Raw genomic sequence first — 22157 nt, forward strand, 5'->3', positions numbered from 1 at the left:
GGATTGTTGCGGTGGCAACCCGACTCGAAAGGAATCAATCAGTGAAATTTCTTGACGACCTGCGTCTTGATTTTGACTTAATGGATCGATATGGACACTACGAAATCCTGAAATTAAACGTTTTACTTCGAGGCAAAAGAATCCCCTTAATTAGCGATGTCTGCCTGGGGGAAATTGAAAAGGATGATATTATTCCATCAGTCAACTGTGATCACTATAGGCAGCTACTCTTCTTTTCAAAAGTATCGAAAACCAAAACCACGGCCCATTGTTCTGGAAATTCAACGCAAGCTTACTCGAGAATGCAAGCTTTGTTGCATTGATTACCCGAAGTGTACCATTGTGTGGTTAGTAACTAACTGATAAAAGAGTGAGGTGGGACTTAATTAAGTTCAAGATTAGGCAGGTGACTATAAAAAATAGCAAAGAAAGGGCATGAGAAAAAAGGAGAAACTTACCTGACATTGAAATTTCCATCAAAACTCTAGAAGAAAACTGTCATAGATGTCCTTCCTCTGAGAATGCAGATCGCCTTGAGATCTTAAAAATGGTATACGACAAATTTTATGAAGAATTGACTAGGGGTGCAATATTTCGATCAAAACAGGAGTACCCAGCGGGGCCGCTCGGCAAAAAAGCCGCTCTGCAAGGAGTAATCGAGTTGGCTAGGACGTTCAACATATTTGTACGTAACTCTGTGAATTCTACAGTGGTCTTGCTTGCTGGGAATATAGATTGAATTGCTGTTCCTAGCTGGTAAAAAAAATCGTTTGTTTTTTTTTCCTGGCTGTCAAAAGCCACCTGGTATGAAAAATGAGAAAAGTCAAAGTAATAAGTACTTTTTGAATCTTGAATCTCATAGCAAGCCAAAAGTTCGGTTCGAAAGATTTTCACCAAGGAAGGTCTTTAGTTGCAGATCCCAAAAAGGCCATGAGAGAAATTGAGAACTTTTACTCAAACCTTTACCAAAAAGATGATCTAGACCTATCGGAAAATTTGAGCAGCTTTTTTTTTTTTAAGTTCACAAATCCCTAAACTCCCTATCGAAAAGCGTAAAGCGAGCGATGGAAAGCTTATAATAGATGAATGAGTGTAAATTCATTTGAGAATAATAAATCGCCAAGTAACGACGGATTGACTGATGAATTTTACAGAGCATTTTCGAATATTGTGGGTGATCTCATCGTGTCTAGTGCTAATTATGCTTACGATCACGGTGAATTATCGAACACGCAAAAGCAAGTTCATTGTAACATTGCTAGAGAAAAAAGACAAAGATAAAAGATATATATCGAAGTGGCGGCTCATTTCCTTAATCAAGCTTCATGTTAAAATAGCTTCGAAGCCTATTGCCAAAAGATTGAAATCAGTCCTCCCATGTACTGTTGCTATTGGTCCATATGAAAATCGCGCCTTTCGATGCCTTTGGTGGAATGATTTAGTATTTCAATGGTGTTTGTATAATAAATAGAATATTACATGGCCGCTTGGAGATATGAAATTTCTCTTCTCGTGTTCAAAAATATTTCACTCGAATATTTTTCGATACTTGAAGAGAAATTTTGTATCTCCGCGCGGCCATGTAATATCCTCTATTTATTTCACAATTTTGAATTGCTATATGACAGTGTCAAATGTCTATGTCTGAATGCCACTAGAGCTTTAAAAATGCTGGGTTGGAATAACAGCAACCACAATAAATAATTAGCAGAATTTCGGAGTTTCCAGCAGCAATCTGATTGGTTGGGTGGTTTCCTAGAGAAATAATAATATGATTTTTATATTCACCGCACTAGCTGTTGAATATCATGAAGCAAAACAAAATGGCAGGGCTCCCGCAGGCACTCGTGACCTTTACAACAGAAATAAACTGTGTCGGTTATCTATTATTCTCTGTGTCGATTCATGATCAATTCTCTGTTGTTCAGCTCTGAAGTTACATGTATCATGACACAATTAATCTTCTCACACTCACACTCACTTTGCCTTTGGCAAATAACTCAGGAGTACTCAACGAGAAATTTTTCAAAATTGATTTGTTGTTGGTTTGACCGATTGCTTGACGGTCACTGAGTGTTCTTTGGTTTATAATTAACTCTCGTGGGAAAATTTTATCCGCTCCTCAGAGCCAGCTAGACGTATCTTATAAAATGCACTTGCCAGCCAGGATCTGCGCTGTGCGACCTTACTTCCAGCCATCAATTTTGCTGGCCCTCTTTTTTTCCCAGGGATTTTCTTAGTTACGTTTTTGTCAGCCAGGAAAATGATTAAAAGACTATTTTCCAGACCTGCATTTAAAATTGCATGTAACTTATTAGGAATATTTTGAGCCTGTGTAGTTTTTGTCAATGTACGCATAAAAACATGCATAAATAAATGTACATGTACCCTGCGAGCCGAGTCTCCTCGATTTTCCTAGGTAAGGCGGGAAGGAGAAGAAGACTCTGCCAGCCACCTCGACATTCTTTGATTTGCCGCTAATCCATGTATTTTTGCGAATGATCAATCGCCTCGCCCACAGCGTGCACGTGGCAATTTTAAACTGTCTAAATTCCCATGAATCTTTTCTCCGTGCGTCGGTTACAGAATCTATAGTCTGCCAGAAACCTGTACATTTTTGAGTAAAAAAATGAAATTGCAATTTAAAAGTATGAAGTATCTTGAGTGATACCTTAGTTGTGGTGTGTTTGTTAGAGTTGTTCGCAAATTTCCAGACTCTTTGTTCTTGTTTCGTGGTTTTGGGGTTACTGGTCACGCATGACTGACACCAAATACATTGAAATTTTTTTAACGCATGCTCAACACAAAATGTCTTGGCCGCTGGGAGCCGTCTTCCTCTTCTCGGATCGAATAGACTCTGCTCACAGGGTAAAATATATGCTGACTTACCAAACATTTCTCTTACCACATTATTATGGCTAGCTATCTATTTCTATTTCAGTGGTCTATAAGAATTACACCGTGAACGTGGAAATGTGGGTGAAGGTATAATTAAACTCCATCGATAAGTAGCTTAAGTTAAGAGCTCTTTAAATTAGCTAAAATGCTAGGAAGCCAACGTTTATCTCACCCTGCCAGCAGAGCCTTTCTTCAAAGAATTGACACGATTGCTGCAGAGGTTCTCTTGCTGGCCCTCTGGGGAGTTTTAGAGAGGCTCTGCTCGCAGGGTGCGTTTATCTTTAATGTTAAATGCAAGCATGAATATGCCTGCATGCACTCTTTTTAATGAACAAACAAAGGACCAAGCTCCTGAGTATTATCACATGATCTGTATTGGGAAAACAAAATGTACAAGCCGAAAAGGTCTATTAAATGCCAAAAAGGCACAGCTTATCGTTGACGTTCAATGCGGCGTAAATAGCGCGCAACAGAAGTCAAATGCTAGAGGGGAACAGTTTATCGTTAATGTTGAATGCATAAATATGGTAGTGCAGCTGAAATCAAATTCCAGAAGGGCACAGTTCATCGTTGATGTTGAATGTATAAATAACGTCGCAGAAGAAATCAAATGCCAGCAAGCCACACTTCGTCGTTGTGTTGAATGCGGAAACGACGGTGCAGCTGAAATCAAATGCCAGGGAGGCACAGATCATCGTTGATGTTGAATGCATAAAAAACGGTGCAGCAGAAACTAAATCAAATGCTAGAAAGCACAGTTCATTGTTGATGTTGAATGCATAAATAATGGTAAGGAAGAAATCAAATGCCAGAAGGTCACAGTTCATCGTTGATGTTGAGTGCACAAATAAACGCGCAGCAGAAATCAAATGCCAGAAGGGCACAGTTCATCGTTGATGTTGAGTGCATAAATAAAGGCGCAGAAGAAATTAAATACCAGAGGGGCACAGTTCATCTTTGATGTTGAATGCATAAATAACAGTGCAGAATAAATCAAATTCCAGCAAGCCACACGGTGCAGCTGGACTAAACTGGCTTCCCAAATGAACTTTAATTTACACCAAAGAGACAAAACAGATCTTTTTTTCTGACGTTAAAAACTATAGCTACCTATTAAGAACACGACTAAAACTTCCTGTCATCTTTATGAAAACTGCTCGGCGGGTGTCAAATAGGCCTTATTCACGATAGCCGCCATGTTGGTTTTCAAAGTGTCATGCAAATTAGCCATGTGTTATGCTGGGGGGCAAACAGCGGAAAAAAGGCAATTTGCGGAAAATCGGCTCGTCGAAATATTGAAATAACATTGCTAAAAGAACAATTCAGAATTTAGAATTAAGTACCTTTTATAATAATAAGATATCTTTTGATTGCCTTTGATATTTTGACTTTCTACTTCGTTATCTGCTCATTTCTCGGGTTGACCGTAAAAAAAACATCGAAGTACCTTTTGTAATCATTCTATTTCACTACTTAGGTGATAAACATTCGATGAACGTGAAACAAATCGCTCACTATAACCTCTCGAACTTGTGTTGTTTGCCCCCTCAGAAGTGTGTAGCTAATTTACATGATAATAGCAAATCCAACATGGTGGCCATCGTGAATAAAGTCTATTGTTACTCTCGCATGCAAATTGATAGAGCTCTAATATTACACAAAACGATGAATCCACAAAGGCTAAAAAAAATCTCACAAAAACCTTTCCAGGGAAACATTTATTGAAAAAAACATCACATTTGGCTCTGCCATAAATCATTCTTAACTAACAGTCAATTTTCCAATTGTTTTTTACCTGAAGACTGTGCGGAGTTGAGTACAAATCTTTATAAATAGCCAGACAACGGAAATCACAGATCCACTCGAGGTGTTCGATTCCTTCTCTCTCCATATCCAACCACAAAAAGTTGCCAGAGAATTTTCCATTTGGTTTATTGGAATTACAGCTGACTTTAATACGGCTCGAAGAATTCCATTACTCGCTTTCAAGATTTCAGATATTTATTTTTCACCGCCTGCCTTTTTTATCCAATTGACGTTCCATTCTTCAGCTCCATAAGGGAGTTTAACCCTTTCACCGCCAAAAATGCAAATTGACACTTATAGATTTTACTCTGTCTAACGCCAGACGATTTTACTCGTCAATGGGGAAGCCCTCGGCAGTGAAAGGGTTAACAACATCGGGATTCGCTCAAAAACTATGTCCCCAGTTAACCCTTTCACCGCCAAAAATGCAAATTGACACTTGTAGATTTTACTCTGTCTAACGCCAGACGATTTTACTCGTCAATGGGGAAGCCCTCGGCAGTGAAAGGGTTAAAGATCCACTAAAACGCCATTCGAGTTACAATGACTTCCGACGCTATTGCAGGTTAATTAATTGTTCTACTGTGTTCATTGGATAAAATCTACGCATTTCTACTACACCCTCAAACCCAACAAACATACGCGCAGAACACTCGACGCACAAAGACACTACTACTTGGCACGGAAAAGAAAAAAAAGAAAATGAGAATAATAAAACGACTAAATGCCACTCATTTTCCGACTGGTTTGCCATACTGCCAATCCAGTAAAAACTGCATTTCAGTTGTGAGGTATAACAAAACCCTTTGAATACACAGGTGAAACAACATCAACTTTGAGATGAAGAGGTGTATATATTATCCCGATGTTGACTCAAGGATACTAAGGAGAAAAATCCGAGTTTTCTAGCGTTTTGCAGGAGTCGAACCTTCAAACGTCCAATTGGAAGTGCCCTGTTGCTCAGAGTCGGAGACCTGTGATACCTGCAGGAGCGAAGCCCTTGAGCTTCAATAGATTCAGGTGACGATTGCCGTCATTTGTGACATAGATAGGTGCAAAGACAATGTTATGAGATAAGTAAGTAGAGATAAATACAGAGAACGAATATATTATTCCCTATGCATCCCTCGGACCGTAGGCTGAGGTGTTTCTCTGACTTATTTCATGGTTTTTGATGATTTTTCAAGGTTTTTCATGATTTCATGTTTTTGAGAAACAATAGACTTTGAATCATTTATGGCGTCCCCAAGGAACTTAACTTTGTTTTCGTTTCTTTAGTTGTTTTCATTCTTGCTAACCATTTTTTCTACGCAGCAGCAGTCTGTTCATGCGTTCCTGTCATGGACAGCGACGAGGAACTCTTTCTTACGCAAAATTGCGAATTGAGCATATTATTACGCAAACAACAGTTCGCTTCGACGCTGCTTCGTTCAGCTGTGCAAGAAATATTTGTCCAGGTGTCCCGAGTCTGGAGTGGCGAAAGCTAAGACGCGTTCTACTTGACTCTTAGACGTAGATTAACGTCTTTTGATGATGGTAAGTTTTTAAAAAATAGCAAATTATTTACGTTAGGTTGTAAAAATGCCCTAATTATATTTTTAACACATTTTGCAGTTGGCTATGGAAATTATCCAGTGGGCCACAAAATTCTGGGGGAAACGGTTAAGAGGCTACGCAAAGACGCTGGAATTGAGGGTCAATTCACAAACCACAAAGGACTGTAGAAGGAACTTCCATACAAGTTTGTCATGAGGCGCACGGGGCATAGGGATGTCAGGTCTTTGCAATTATATCAAGGCCCCCTCTAATATTTCAACTAAGATTGAGATTTGAAAGAAATTCGACAGTTGTGAAGCTAGGTCATTACCCGCTGAGACGTCTGTTGCTCCTGAAAAGTTATTAATAAAATGTGAAGTCGAGTTAGATAAGAAAGAAGGATGTTCAAAGCATCCTGAGGGATGTAATAAAACTTAAATGTCTGATTTTGGCAAGCTACTTTTAATCAGTGTACTTTAATAATTTCAAAACATCTTAAATTGTAAGACATGGTTATTGAAATAAACAGAATTTTATATTTTGCTGAGATGTTTGTTTTAAATACTAATCAAAATTTGTCCGGAGAACGAATTTGATTTCATCGGGAAGAGCGAGGTTGGAATGAAATTTTTTGTTATGAAGTCTATCATTTACATTAATTCGTTTTGGGGTTTGTTTCAATAAAATCCCTCATTCGAGGGATTTAGCTGTATTTTTCCCTCGCTGGAGGAATTTATCTGCATAAATCTCTTTCAATTTAATTTATCAGCCTCGCTTTTCCCTGCTACTTAATCAAACTCTCCCCCGACTTTCAGTCTGCGTTGAATATTTAGTAGGTGTGTAAGTTAAATACAGGTTGTTGAATGACAAAAGAAAATGGAACCAAAAGGTCGAGACAGCAGAAAGCAAATTGTTATCTTTAAGAAAGTTATGACATTTTTTAATTTCGAAGACATGTTTCGCCTAGTTGTTATATAAGTCCTAACAGTTTTTCAAATATTTTGTACTGACGATGATGTTTGTAACATCGAAACATGTCTTCGAAATTAAAAAATGTCATAACTTTCTTAAAGATAACAAAAGAAAATGTGCCAACCATGAAATAAGCGCCTTTTACGTCTTTTATTATTATTATTATTGTCCTCCCTTACACAGCGTTCTCGTGATCCCCGAAACTGTTCCACGTTTCTTCCTTCCCTAAAATATTTTGACTTCGTTCCTCTGTTCCCCTCTTAAATTTGGTCATGTTCCCTTGTTCCCCAAAAACCCTAGGAGACCTTCACCTTCGGGGGCGAAGTTATTGAGCTAGTTTCAGGTTACTGATTAGTGGTACCGGTAGAGCTTCCTAACTAGTAATAAGAAGGTCGTAAGTTCTGCTCTTACAATATAGTTCTCTGCGGCGTTTCCGGGTGCCCGGCCCCCGAGTAACAATTGAAATAAAAAATACATCCGTTCATGAATTTACCGCGCTAATTATTCCCGTGACTTTAAGTCGATGACATACGGTTCAACAACTTGCAACATTTAAGCAAATGTTGAACGATGTTGAACAATGTTGCACAAACGTATTGAACGGAACAGAGCTGGTCTCTGTTTTCGTTCAACAGCCTTCAATGTGTTGAATAGCATACTTCAACATTCAACATGACATGACACACTGTTCACATTTGTTGAACAACAGCTGCAACATTTGTTGATCAACAAATGCTGAACGGTGTATCCCCGGCTAAAGTGTAATCTAGGTCTGTGATCAAAGTTTCATCAAAACCATATTTTCAATTGAAAGTAATTGTCTTCAGGATCGTGGTCGTTTCGTAAAACCCTTTTCACGAAACAAAGCTAGACGCTTTTAGAACAATTGCATATTTAAATCACGTGCAAAAGCCAGTTGTAAACGAATTTTAAAAGGCAGAAGATATCTGTCTTGTATTGTAAATTTAGTATGAACGGAGGGTGGAAACAATCGCGAATGGGTTGCTATGTAATTTTCATTCCCCCTTTTAGCAAAACTTTTCTCCTTCCACTGCAATTAATTACTGAGTTGCCAGTCATGGCAATCCCAGTCGGAAAATGGGTAAAATTTCTTTGTTTTCTCTTTTTATTTTTATTTTTATTTTTATTCGTTTCGGTAAAAGTCTTGCCTGGTGTCTTTGTGCATGGAGTCTTCTGTGTGTATTTTCTTAAGATTGAGAGGGTAGTGGAAATGCGTAGCGATTTCTCTGGTGGACATAGTAAAATTATATTTAATTAACCTGCAATGGCGTCGAAGTCATCGAAACCCAAATGGTGTTTTGGTGGATCTTTAGACAAAATATACCTTTATGGAGCTTAAGAATGGAACGTTAATTGGATAAACAAGACAGGCGGTGAGAAATAAATATATGGAGTCTTTAAAAGGACGAGTAATGGTCTTCGACAACAATTGCATTTTTCGCGTTGGATATCAAGTGAGCTTTGTTTCTAATATTATACTAATTGGTGTTATTGTGCAACAAATCAAATGGCAGTATTTTTATGGGTTTAACAAACATTGAAAGAATCGAACGCCTTAAAGGCATCGCAGTGTTTGCTGAGGTCGCATCTCAGTTGTCGGGCAATTTACATTTATTTTGTACTCAAATCTGCACAGTCTTCAACTAGAAAAATAATTGGAAATGTGACAGTGAAGAATTATTTGACTCAAAGCTTCTTGTCTCTTTTGTGCTTCATTATTTACGGTCAAGGTTCCTTCGAAATAGGTTTGATGTGAACTGTCAGAAATTTATTTAAGCTTACTTGCATATGCTTTATGACACGGATTGTTTGCCGGTCTTGTTTGCACGCACGGAATTGAAAAAGGAAGGGTTTTTTGCCTCTAATAGCGAATATGTTCTTTGTTTCAATAAGTCTTTCGCTGGAAAAGGTTTTTGTGACATTTCCAGTCTTTGTGAATATATCATGTTGTGTTATTTTCGAGCTTAACAAATTTGCATACCTGGGTTGAAACGTGATACGGGATGATTTTTGTGGTAGTGCACTGTAAGCAGTGCGTGCTTAAGTCACGAAAATAAACAGGTCTGTTGGAAGCGTGCTTGAGTTTCAACAAAATGAGCCCAAAAATCAGCAAACAACTGTGACGCTGATGAATAATAAAGTTGCTGCTATTTCCATAACGATGGAATTATCTGGTGATAAATAACCTTGTCTTGGAGAGTAAATTTTTGACTTTGCAGGAAAAATGGTCAACTTCAAGAGTTGGGCGATTGTGATCTTTGTGTTGAATTCGCAAATTTCCTGTCAAACTTTATAGCACTTGAAAGAAAAAGAAAACTAACAAAAACAAAAAGCCGGTATCTTAACATCATTTGACACAGATGCTTTACTGTTTCGCGAGTAAACACGCCGCGCTGACTTGACCACGGCGCTAGCTGAATTCGATGTCTCTTTCGATTTTGCAATTTACTTGTGCAGCCAAAATTATAATAAAAAAATTGAACGTAGCAAAAATCTCCCAAATTGTTTTTCGCTGATCTTTTAATATTTGCGGTTCAAAATTAGTCTTGTTTTCATGTCGTAAATTTTGTTGCTGATGGCAAAATATTTTATTCTCGATTGACCGTCCTGAAAACTGTGTATCAATATTTATTTACTTTTGGATCAACATTTGTTTTGCGTAAAGCAGGCTAACAAAATCTGTACCTTGCCTAGTTCGCATTTTTGAGCTTTAAAATAGAAGTTTCGGTCATATGCTTCTGTTACAAAGTGTATATTTTTTAGGTCACCTATCCAGATACTAACCCCGCCAGACAGGAAACCTTCATTGAACCTTTGTATTACAAAGCTGTCAGGCGCTCAGAGTGCACGCTTAAACCTGTGGTGAAAAGAAGTTGTGACGGAACTTGAAAATTATTAACATGTCAGCCTTGAAGCCAATGTTTCTCGGTTCCTTTTTATTTTCTTCAATCTTTCTGGGTTTAGTACTTTGCTATTAACCACATGTCTTCTCAGGGGCTATTTAGCTAAGACTTCTACCACGGCACTACAATGATATACAATACCAAAACAATATCGTGTACTACTAGAGCTACATATCATGCAAAGACAACTTGAATCTCCTGGAACACAAAACGTAGCTCAGTTGACAATTTGGAATAAAGCGCTGTGTTACTGCACTACCACAAGTACGCAATGCGTGCCTATTTTTCTAAAGATGACAGGAATTTTTTCTTCGTGACAAATGATTAATAGAATAGTAGCCAGGTTTTTAACCTCAGAAAAATATCTGTTTCGTCGTATGAACGTATGAACCAAAGGGCCTCTGCTGGAACGACTTCTGGGTGACTCCCTAAATAGTCTTAATGACCCGCGACTTGAAAAATTTAACTGGAATGCTGCAGTTCAATACCACCCAACTCAGTCCCTTCTGTTTTTGAGTAACGCGTACTACAGGCAACCCAGTATGCTCATGGAGCGTCTAGTTACATTCTTTCTTGTGTTTTAAAACATTCCATTGCAGATCCGACAATACAAGAAGCTAAGGCTACATTTACACGGGTCCGGACAAATTTTTGCACGGACGAATTTTGTATCTGGACCACCTGTTTACATGGAACAGTGCAAATTCTGTTACAGATCGCACTGGTATTTGTACCGATCCGTGCAAATTTTGAGACCAGTCGCGGCATTTGCTTACATCTCTGCTGCTAATGCTTTTAGCCAATCACGTTGTAGCTAAACATGCCTTTCTAGAGTCCGTTTCTCGAAACTCCCAAACCTGTTCGGGCCTTTTCGGGAATCAAAATTCCCTCTGTATCTCAAGAAAAGAGAGGGTTTAAGCCGTCAAACTTGACAGTTACTCTGCTTCTTGTTATCTGGAAAGCATCTTAAAAGATCAGCTTTCCAAAATGGCTTTTAGGGCCCGAAAAGTTTTCGGGTCTTTCGAGAAACGGGCCCCACGGTCCATGACTTTTTCCACGGGGGGTTGTTTTGTAAGCTGTACATGCTCACCGAGAAATTAAATTGTGTACGTTGCCTCGATCAATGAAGATCGGAGACCGTGAATGGTAATATGCAGCAACATGTGCTGCAGTAGCCTAGCTAATCTGGCTAAAATAGCGATGCCCGACAGCTATCGCTCGTCTCCTCATATCTGTATCGTGCTTTTCTTAACTTCTTTTGTGTCAAAATTGATTTTAAAAACAGCGAAATCATGTAACTTAACAAATTGCGACCTTACAACATTTTTGCTTAGCAACCAAAAAACATAAGTAGATTCCAGGCCGTAACCGCACTAACCGTGCAAAACCTTGCACGGTTTGGGTGTTTTCATGAGTCCGTACACATATTGGAACCGTGCCGGTCAAAAAGCTGACCAGCTGTTTTTAGGTCCCAAATTTGCACACTTAGCCGTTCAAAAATTCGTCCAGTTGCACCGATCCCGTGTGAAAAATTTGTCCGGATAAACGGGATCTGAATAATACCGCAGTTCAGTCATAGAAAAACTCGTTGGTCCAAATTCCCCCTATGATTTATCCCCTGAATTCGAACCCAGGCTTTAAACAGGGGACACAGAGGTAGCATCAATCAATCAATCCATCCTTTATTTAAACACGGTAAAACTTCATATGCGATTGATGACCACTAAACCGACAGCCGTGAACGGCACAACCACAATTATCGCCCAAACAGAGCACATGGACATCTTTTGATGCAAGTTCTTTGTCTTCTATAATTTGTCTCCAGAGTGATGTCCAACACAATTGACGCTGTGACAACGGGAGTTTCTTCAATATTAATTGTTATATGCATCATTGGGAACTCTCTAGTCTGTGCTGTCATAAGGAGAAATCGCGATATGAGGTCAGTCAAGGATAAGTAATTTTAAAAGTTTAAGTAGAGCTCATATGATCCTTACTATCCCTTCAGTGCAAAGGGAATTCAAGATACTCGTTAAACAATTGCTTCCAGTGGTGTACATATAAGAAGTGTAAATGGGCAGCCTGTGCAAACCCAGCCGACAAGATACGTTTAAAACAAATAAAGTGGCCTAAAACCAACTGTAAAAGTTGTTTGTTAAGCAAGAACAACGAAAGGCAGCGCAAGATTACAGTATGTGTTCTCGTCATTGAGAAGGCATGAAGTCAGTACTGTCATGTCTGCAAATTCTACAGAAGGTAAAAGTAAATTGAATTCTTAACTAACATATATTTACAAGGAACATTGATCATTTTATTTCATAGGATGCCTATTAATTATCTGCTTGTTAACATGGCAGTAGCAGACATCTGTTACTCAGCATTTCATGTATCAGAACTGATTTTCCGACTCATTTCCACCAAACCAGAGGGCATGTCTGGAGAAGTATTCTGTTTCATGCGAGTGGCCTCCATACAATGGGTCGGTGCTGTTTGTTCTACCTTCACTCTAGTGGTGATCGCAGTGGAACGCTACTTTGCTGTAACAAATCCCCACAGCAACCAAAGAAAAATATCAAAGGAAAAACTTAAGGTATGCCTCTTAAGGACTGGGATGTAATGAGAAGTGGTGCGTGGGCAAGGCTTTCGGAACAAAGACTTGATCGGTACAAACACTGCCAGTATCATTCTTTCCCATAAGGTTTGATCGTCCCGACAAATTTAGTTACGCTGACTTTGTTAAGTAGGTTCCCCGAAACTTGTTTACTTACTGACTAGATACTTTCCACTCAAAGGTTGCTAAAAAACTGCAAACAAAGCTACTTGCGTTTCACAAAACGAGTAACTCTTGAAACTGGCTAACTTTCCTAACACTAAATAGACCAGCCTACTTCCCATACAGCGTTACCTGATTATGTTATAAATAATCTCTGAAATAGTTAAAATTCAACAAAACCTGTAGGCCAGTTTTGCAGAAAAATCAGTATTTTTGGAATGTCCCTAATTTTCGTTTTTCATTTACAGAATTTTTTTACATTTTTTAAGACGTACATTTTAAATTTAAGTCAACGCGCAAAAACTGAAAACAACTTTCCTCCCGGAAGCAGAGATATAAATGAGTGAACTTGCAAAATCAGGAACGAGATTAGCATTTACACATGCGTCACCTGCTCATTTGAGTCCGCGCGCGCATGGAACTACGAACTATAGACAAACACAAACGGATCAATTTTCGTTGTTTTCAAGCAAGTAACCGTGGACAATAATCCTGTCATTGTACGTTGGATCAACTGGCTTGATCTGATGGGCGTAATTACATGATGAAAAACTAAATATATGTTGTGCAAGAGTCGATACAACGTAGATTTGATTAGTCCATCACTCCTGGTAATGATAGTTTACAAATAGAGTTTACATTAAATTGCTTCATCTTCTTTTTATCCCACCTACCTATATATAGCTCTTTGGCATTACAAAGCTTTTACTTTCATGTCCTAATTGAGCACTCTACTAGGATGAGTCATTGCCCCTAGCATTTGCGCATGCTCACTAGCTCGCTAGTTTGAGCACTCTGGCATGGTTTAGATGTACCACATGTGTGGAACATCTGGAGTGGCGTTTTAAGCTTAACCTCCATCCTAGTCCCAGTAGGTTGAGACAGTACTGACTGCAATTAATATATATTTTTATTATATAAACACCAATGAAATATTCTTCAGCACTTGAAGAGAAATGTCCATACATGCTTCCCGAGTTCTGTTTCATTTCTTTTGTTGGTGTGTTGGAAGGATACTTTTTGGTTTCTGAATCGTTCTTTGAAATTTGTTGCTAGTCCTACAAATGTTTCTGTGGATGTTCCGGTTGTGAGAGTGGCTTGGTAGACGTGACTACGTTTGTTTCAAGGCATTTTCTTAAAAGAGGGCATTCAACTTTTTTATGGCAGTTGCATTCCTTTTCAGGTCTTTATGGTGTCGTGGACGTGTCATTGGAGAGGACTGATTTGTTTTGTGACGCGATGATTGATTTCATAATTGGCATGAAAGAACATAGGTTTACTTGAGTGTGTGTCTGTTGAAGATCTTGTGTAGTGGGTGATTATTTGGAAAGAATTTGTCGATAATATTTAGGAGCTTTCTACCTTGGTTCGTTTTTACGTTTCCGTTCCATGGGGAATTATACCATGTGATGCCCATGTCTCTTGCGCATACTTATTGGTGCTTGAGTGGGCTGAGGATTATAGGTGAGTTTGTGTTTGTATCCGGTACTAGTGGGATGGATTTATCAAAAACTCTTGACACCACAAACACCTGAAAAGGGATGCAACTGCCGGAAAAAAAGATGCATGCACTCTTTTATGAAGAAATGCCTTGAAACAAACGTAGTCACGTCTTCAAAGCCACTCATACAACCGGAACATCCACATAAACATATGTAGGACTAGCAAGAAACTTCAAAGAAAGGTTCAGAAACCACAAAGCATCCTTCCAACACACCAACAAAAGAAATGAAACAGAACTCTCAAAGCATGTATGGACATTTTAAGAAACCAAGAAACCCTTCAACATCAAATGGAAAATCCTAAAGAAATGTAGACCCTATAATAATATGAGTAATAAATGTAATTTGTGCCTTTAAGAGAAATTCATAGTAATCTGTAAAAAATCTAAACAGACGAAAAACGTCTACCCATCGATTTCAATTGAATTGCTAAGTGACGCTCTACAATTGCATGTAAATATGTCACCATTCTCACAGCCGACAATGAACGTAATATCATCCTTCAAGCAAAAAGTTCTATTCTCTACAGTTATGGTGGGTCATGGGGTAAAAAAACCTCATCTAATCTTTTTGACGTCACTATGGGGAGCTACGGCGGTACTGAATCTTTTTCAGAAATTGCGGCCTGAAAATTACAATCGAGGCCAACAAAAAACTGTAAACTTCCTCAATGTAACCCTCAACCTGTCTAATGGGAAATACATGGCGTACTCCAACCCCGGAAACATCCGCACTCTACGCCAACAAGAAATCAAACCATCCACCTCGCATTATCGAAAACATTCCAAAAGTCATCAACAAACGGTTGCCCGAAATCTCAATTGATGAATATTCGTTTGACGAAGCGGCACCTCTTTATCAGAAAGCCCTATAGCTAGATGACAGCGGATAAAATCACAGGCTCGCATACACACCAAGCATAACACAGTCTTCGAACTCCACCAGAAGGAAACGCCACAGAAACATCATTTGTTACAACCCACCTTTTAGCAAGAACGTGGCTACAAACGTTGGACGAACGTTCCTTAAGATCCTCGACGAAGAGTTCCCAGAAAGTCATGTATTACACAAAATCTTCAACTGCAACACAGTCAAGATCAGCTACTGTTGCATTCCCAACCTCAAGCAGAAGATCGATGGTAACAATAAATCAACCCTACAGAAAACAACTAACCGCCATTTTTGAAAGTATACAAATGCCGAATACCAGCAGACAGCCCTATAGCCGAGAATAGCCTTATATCATCTGTGGTTTACCAAGCAATAGTGACAACTGAAGATAACAAGCCACCCCAAACCTATGTTGGACTGATTTTGCAACTTTAATCGTTTATATCTCTGCTTCCGGAAGTTAATTTTTTTTTTCATTTTTCGCATATTAGCTTAGATTAATTTAAAACGTTTATCTTTCAAATTTTAAAAAAATCTGTGGGTGAAAAAATAAATTAAATACACATTTCAAAAAAAACTTATTTTTCTGAAAAACTGACCTACAGATTTTGTTGAATTTTAAATATTTTAGAGATTATTTCAAGCATTATCTGGTAACGCTAAATGGGATGATTTCACCATCCCGTTTTTTTTAAATAAGGCAATATATCTTGATTTTAAGGCTCAAGGAAATACTCACGCACACAGACACCAGATTAATTCGAAATTTAAAAAAACTTGGCCTGATTTTATAATGACTAAAAAAATTAATGCCTCCATGGAATAACCATTCCCGGATTTGAGCTGTGCTCATGGGCGTACGTGCGCATATGGACGCTACGCCCCTGAATAAACGCAAGCAAAAGAGATTCGTGAAAGGTGAAAACGAGCCATAACGAAATCACAAGCATATGACGCAGAGGCAAAGATTCACTAGTTCCATGTTTTCTCTTACAACGCTGCGCTGAGAGGGGGATCTGGAACGGTTTTTTTCATTGGGCGAACATCACAACTTGCTTTGCCTTACGTCTCGTTTTCATAGACTTCAAACGAGTGCAAGCGTTGAGGAAAGCACAAGGAAATGGAAATTTCTTTATCCTTGCGCTTGAGCTTACGCTTTCGTCAGGCCCGTTTTCACGGTGAAAATCCCATAATCTCTGCACTTTCAACACCATTCCCTTACAACACCATTCCCACTGGCACTATCTGCGACCTCATCCGCATGATTCTCGCCATGCCTTAACTTCGCTTTCAATAATAGCTACTACTTTCAAATCTACGGCTCAGCTATGGGCAGTAAAATGGCCCTCTCTTTTGCTAACTTTTTCCTTGGGGCATTTGGAATACATACTTTAAGGCAATAACGCCCCATTTCAACCCCATAATCTCTGCACTTACAAAACCATTCCCTTACAACACCATTCCCACTGGCACTATCTGCGACCTCATCCGCATGATTCTCGCCATGCCTTAACTACGCTTTCAATAATAGCTACTACCTTCAAATCTGCAGCACAGCTATGGGCAGTAAAATGGCCTTCTCTTTTGCTAACTTTTTCCTTGGGGCATTTGGAATACATACTTTAAGGCAATAACGCCCCATTTCAACCTCATACTTGGTTGAGATACATAAATGGAGGACATTTTCATGATCTAGACTGAAAGTCCCGAGATTCTAAAAGTTTTCATCATTATCCCAACAGCATTCACCTTACTATAAAATTCACCAGCTCACACTTTCCCGCTGATGTTCCTTTCCTTGATTCAGAAGTTCGCGTCTCACTAACTATAGCCTGCACACAGCTGGCTCTCCGAGAGTCGAATGGAGCGCGGTCAGCAGTTGGGGAATTCACACTAACAAGTGACCGAAGCATAAATACAGACCCACGATCGAAACCTACGGACAAGCACCACCGTTAACGTTTAGTACCTTGTTCTTGCTGTCATCCTCTACAAACAGCCGAAAAAGCCTGTCCTTTCAGCCTAGCTCTCCTCTCACTAAGAATTAATCGCGCCATACATGGAGGAATGGTTCGGGGGACAAAACCAAATTTTTTCAGATCGGTTACCATAATTTCTTACCCATGGTGCTCCTCGCGAGAAAATGGGGCCCAGTGGCTCTCTTACATAATCTGCGTGAAATGACCAATCTGATAGCACTCTAAAGTCTTGGAAAAACTGGGCCTCGATTTAGAGTAGATTTGCTGAACACTGTGTAAAATATAAAATACTGGAAGACTGACTGTCAATTAAGGTATCGAAATTACATTCAAAGATAAATTATCCGCTAAACTAAAGATTGAAAGTCTAGCTCAATCTTCCAAGAACTGAAATGACCCTCATTGGCAATTGGTCTTAACTCTCATCCTGTTTATTGAATGTCCGACATTTTGAATCCTCTGTTTTGTGACTGCTTGACCTTATTTATCGATACCTTTCCAAACGATAAAACAAACTGATAATTTTCTTGACAAAATAAGCTGCAATTGAAATCACCGCTTCCTGACTTCGACGTAAGGCCGGTATAATAAAAGATGTAACATTTTTTATCAGTAATATTAAAACAAATAATAATAATACCAGTATTATTAATAACCTAGGTCCATTGCAAACTCCACGTATTCTTAAATTACTTTGGGTAATGAAGTTCAAATTTGATGTTTCCTTTGGTGAGGTCTACTAGCCAAAATCGTGCTTTGTACATTAATTCATGTTCTTACTTTAACATGAAAGATCACTGCTTAAGGTGATCTCTGTCCATGGAAATTGACCTTGAAAGTGTAAAATCTCTCAAAAAAGTTGCGCAAAAACGTCTTTGTCTTCAACGAGGAATCAATAATTAATATCTCATTTCATTACGAAAATTAAACATATTACTCTTTAACTCATCATGAAAAAACTGAAGCTGCTGAAGCTGACTCACTTTGAACATTTATCTTTTTTGAGGTGGTTATTCCTGGTTGTTGGATCTTCTCAATCATTCTTACGTTCCCGCTTTTTTTAATAACAAATTATAAGCCGGGTACCAACGATTGCTTGCCTCAAGAACAGTGGATTGACCATGTCTTTCATGTGTCATGGTCTGTTTTTGTTCTGTGCTCCTCTGTGGTGATGGCTGCCTTGTACTCCAGAGTGATTTATATTTTGTGGTTTAAGCATCCCGGTGGCCTCGTTCTTCCTCCTGGGCAACAGGTAACCTTCAGCACAATCCATTTCTGCTAACAAGTTAAGCAATTAAATGATGTATTGGTTTAAATATGTGACTGCGCGATGCCCTTACTGATCACAGAGATTCCAGTATAGTGGCTTATGTATCAAGCTAATGCATGCCTGAAAGCACTGAGACAAATGTGGTGTGCCTTAATTAATTTCGGAACAAATGGCTTCAAAGCGTAGAAAGAAGCGTATGGGCTTATAAACAGAAACGTAAATGAAAAGTTCCTTTCATTATCTCCAGTATTTCTCAAGATCACTCCCATTTGATGAAAAGTTGCAGATATGTCCAGAAATACAGGAAATAGACAATATTCGTATTCTCAGTATTAACTGCAACTTGCTTGCTATGAAAGTTAATGCGGGTGAATATATCAGTTAAAAAGCATTTGCATTTGAAAAGATTCCCCGCATTAGTCTCCATTGCAAAATTAGATGCAAGGATATTTCAATAAGCGTCACGAAGTGTCCCCTTGCTCTTACATCACTCGTGTCTCCGAATACTTAACAATTATTTGCCGAGGGCGAAGTGATTATCGGTGAATATTCACCGAGACGAAGTCGAGGGGAATGTTCACCGATAATCACTGCATGAGCCTGAGGCGAATAATTGTTTTAGTATAAATACACAGGTGATTATTTCAAAAAAGAGAAAAAAAAAACATTTCAACGCGAAATCATCTTCACTTACAGTGGCAAAACGACTACTGGCAACCATTTTGTCCGTCGAGGTGATTATCGGCTGATAATCTGAGATAGCGAGCCAATGAGAGCGCGCGATTTTGTATAATCACCTGTGTATTTATACTAAAGACAATTAACGTCACAACGTGTGCCTAAAGATAACCTTAATCTTTACCCAAACCTTATTGTTACAAATAGGTAGGGAAGGCTTGGACTTAAAGAGACACTTGTGTTGGATATCAAAATTGGGCTTGCATCAAATTACTAGCGGCTCTGGTAATCACAACGATGGGTTATTCCACTCTGTTGCATTGAATCACGTAGATAAGGTTTTTTAGTTTCGCAAGTTATATGGGAATTAATGGAGCGTGTTTCGATTCGCCAGTAGAGAAGAATGTGTAGTTGGTTAGTCCATGGAAAATGTAAGGAGAGGTAGCGCAGTTTTTGCCACAGCGAAAAGAAGCGAAAGGAAGCGCGGAATTAGAATAAGTTGCATTAGGGGACAGTTTAGCTAAACTGTCCCCTTCATTATTTAGAGTCAAATTCGTTGTAACTGCCATGTTTTATCACATTTTTTCCAGTATTACGTCAACATCCATTTACTATATATGTATATATATATATATATATATATATAATTTCTTTTTTTGAGTAGAACCTATTTCGTAGAGCGCTCAACTCAATCGATTGAGGAGCAATAACTATGACTTTACACAAGTTTAGGTTTCACAAGTAAACATCGTTTAATGCTACAGAACTGTTTCGTATGGTACAAGTACCACACTCATCAGGCAATTTTAAGGACTGAACTCAGTCGTTATAAGGAGTTCAGGAGTTCAGGAGTTCAGTCGTTAAAATTGCCTGATGAGTTCTGTAGCATTAAACGATGGTTACTCGTGAAACCTAAACTTGTCTAAAGTCATATATATAGTTCAGGAGTTGCCATAAAGCCATTATGGTGACAACCGGGAGGGCACATTGTATACATATTGTATATATATATATATATATATATATATATATATATATATATATATATATATATATATATATATATAAAAGCAGTGTACGGTTGGTTGAACTAACGATGACTCCCAGTAAGAGGATCCACAGGATACAATGTCTCGACGCGAATTTGTAGTTAAGTGTATGTAAGGAAAAGCGACGAAGAGACAAACTCTTGACTGTTCTGGGCGAAGTTTACTACGACGTTTCGGCCGTTCGGCCTTCTTCAGGTTAAAAATTAAAAACTAAAAAACTATTTACAATGAGTGCAAATCACAACAATAGCAGCTTATATATACAGAGCAGAAATATTGAAATTAAGGAAACGAAACAAAACAAAGGTCAAAGCTACAAGGTGACATGGATTTGACAATCAAAGACAAATAAAGAACTATAACAAAGGTCTAAACTCCAAGGTGACATAGATTTAACAATCAAAAACGAATAAAGAACTATAGGTGACATATCAATAAAAATGCATCGTATTGGGAAAATGTCAACTCACAACTACTCAATTGTAGTAATTAATGTGGTGTTTCGATCTAGATTCCCGCCTTTTATTAAGACCATGAGGATTAAGGGTAAATAATTGCGCAGTCCAATAGGCCTCTCTAGTGAGTAACGATTCAATTCATCATTATCGAACAAATTAGGTCTTTTGAAAATTCTTTGCATCTTGAACAATTGTTACTCACTAGGGAGGCCTATTGGACTGCGCAATTATTTACCCTTAATCCTCATGGTCTTAATAAAAGGCGGGAATCTAGATCGAAACACCACATTAATTACTACAATTGAGTAGTTGTGAGTTGACATTTTCCCAATACGATGCATTTTATCGATATGTCACCTATAGTTCTTTATTTGTTTTTGATTGTTAAATCTATGTCACCTTGGAGTTTAGACCTTTGTTATAGTTCTTTATTTGTCTTTGATTGTCAAATCCATGTCACCTTGTAGCTTTGACCTTTGTTTTGTTTCGTTTCCTTAGTTTCAATATTTCTGCTCTGTATATATAAGCTGCTGTTGTTGTGATTTGCACTCATTGTAAATAGTTTTTTAGTTTTTAATTTTTAACCTGAAGAAGGCCGAACGGCCGAAACGTCGTAGTAAACTTCGCCCAGAACAGTCAAGAGTTTGTCTCTTCGTCGCTTTTCCTTACGTACACTTAACTATATATATATATATATATATATATATATATATATATATATATTCTAAACACGAACACAATCAAGCTTAGCTACTGCTGCACAACCAACATGACAGGCATTATCAGGCAACACAATGCAAAAGTATAAACGCCACGAAAACACCTAACGAAGCGCGGCTATGCAATTGCAGAAACAAGCAATCATGCCCCTTAGACGGCAAATGCCTATCATCGTCTATAGTCTATAGAGCCGAAGTGACAAGCGATATCAACACCAAGATCTACTACGGAGCGTCAGAGGGAGAATTTAAAACCCGATACAACAATCACACTAAATCCTTCAGGCATAAAAAGTACTGCAGTGAGACGGAGTTATCGAGGCATATCTGGAGTCTAAAGGACAATAACATCAATTACACGCTACGCTGGGCAATAGAGTCTTTCGCCTCACCATACAAATGTGGATCAAAGAGATGCGACCTGTGCCTTACAGAAAAGTTGTACATAATAAAAGCAGATACGCGCCACCTACTGAACAAAAGAAACGAGTTAATTTCTAAATGCAGACACAAGAACAAATACCTTTTGTCGAACTTAAAATAGCACGCTCCCCTAGAGTATTAGAATGGTCTTTAAATGAGTTAGAATGCAAATGTAAGATCTGTAGCCTGATGATTGTCCAAACATGAAACTTGAAGTCGCTACGCTGTGAAGTTGTCTTTCTTCTAAACGTTATATTCGCTCTACTTCACGTATCGAGC

General features: G+C 38.5%; 1 protein-coding gene across 1 annotated transcript in view; it reads left to right on the plus strand.

Annotated features, from left to right (window-relative positions):
• The first annotated feature begins 261 nt into the window (after positions 1-261).
• LOC138050665 (RYamide receptor-like) overlaps positions 262-22157 on the plus strand; it is a 25771-nt gene continuing 3875 nt past the window's right edge. The window contains exons 1-4 of the mRNA XM_068896969.1: positions 262-347; positions 11964-12078; positions 12459-12726; positions 18288-18533. Coding sequence (XP_068753070.1) covers positions 11966-12078; positions 12459-12726; positions 18288-18533 — 627 coding nt within the window. The 5' untranslated portion in view covers positions 262-347; positions 11964-11965. The remainder of the gene's footprint in view (positions 348-11963; positions 12079-12458; positions 12727-18287; positions 18534-22157) is intronic.

Source organism: Montipora capricornis, chromosome 6, assembly GCF_036669925.1.
Source record: "Montipora capricornis isolate CH-2021 chromosome 6, ASM3666992v2, whole genome shotgun sequence".
Taxonomy (NCBI): domain Eukaryota; kingdom Metazoa; phylum Cnidaria; class Anthozoa; order Scleractinia; family Acroporidae; genus Montipora; species Montipora capricornis.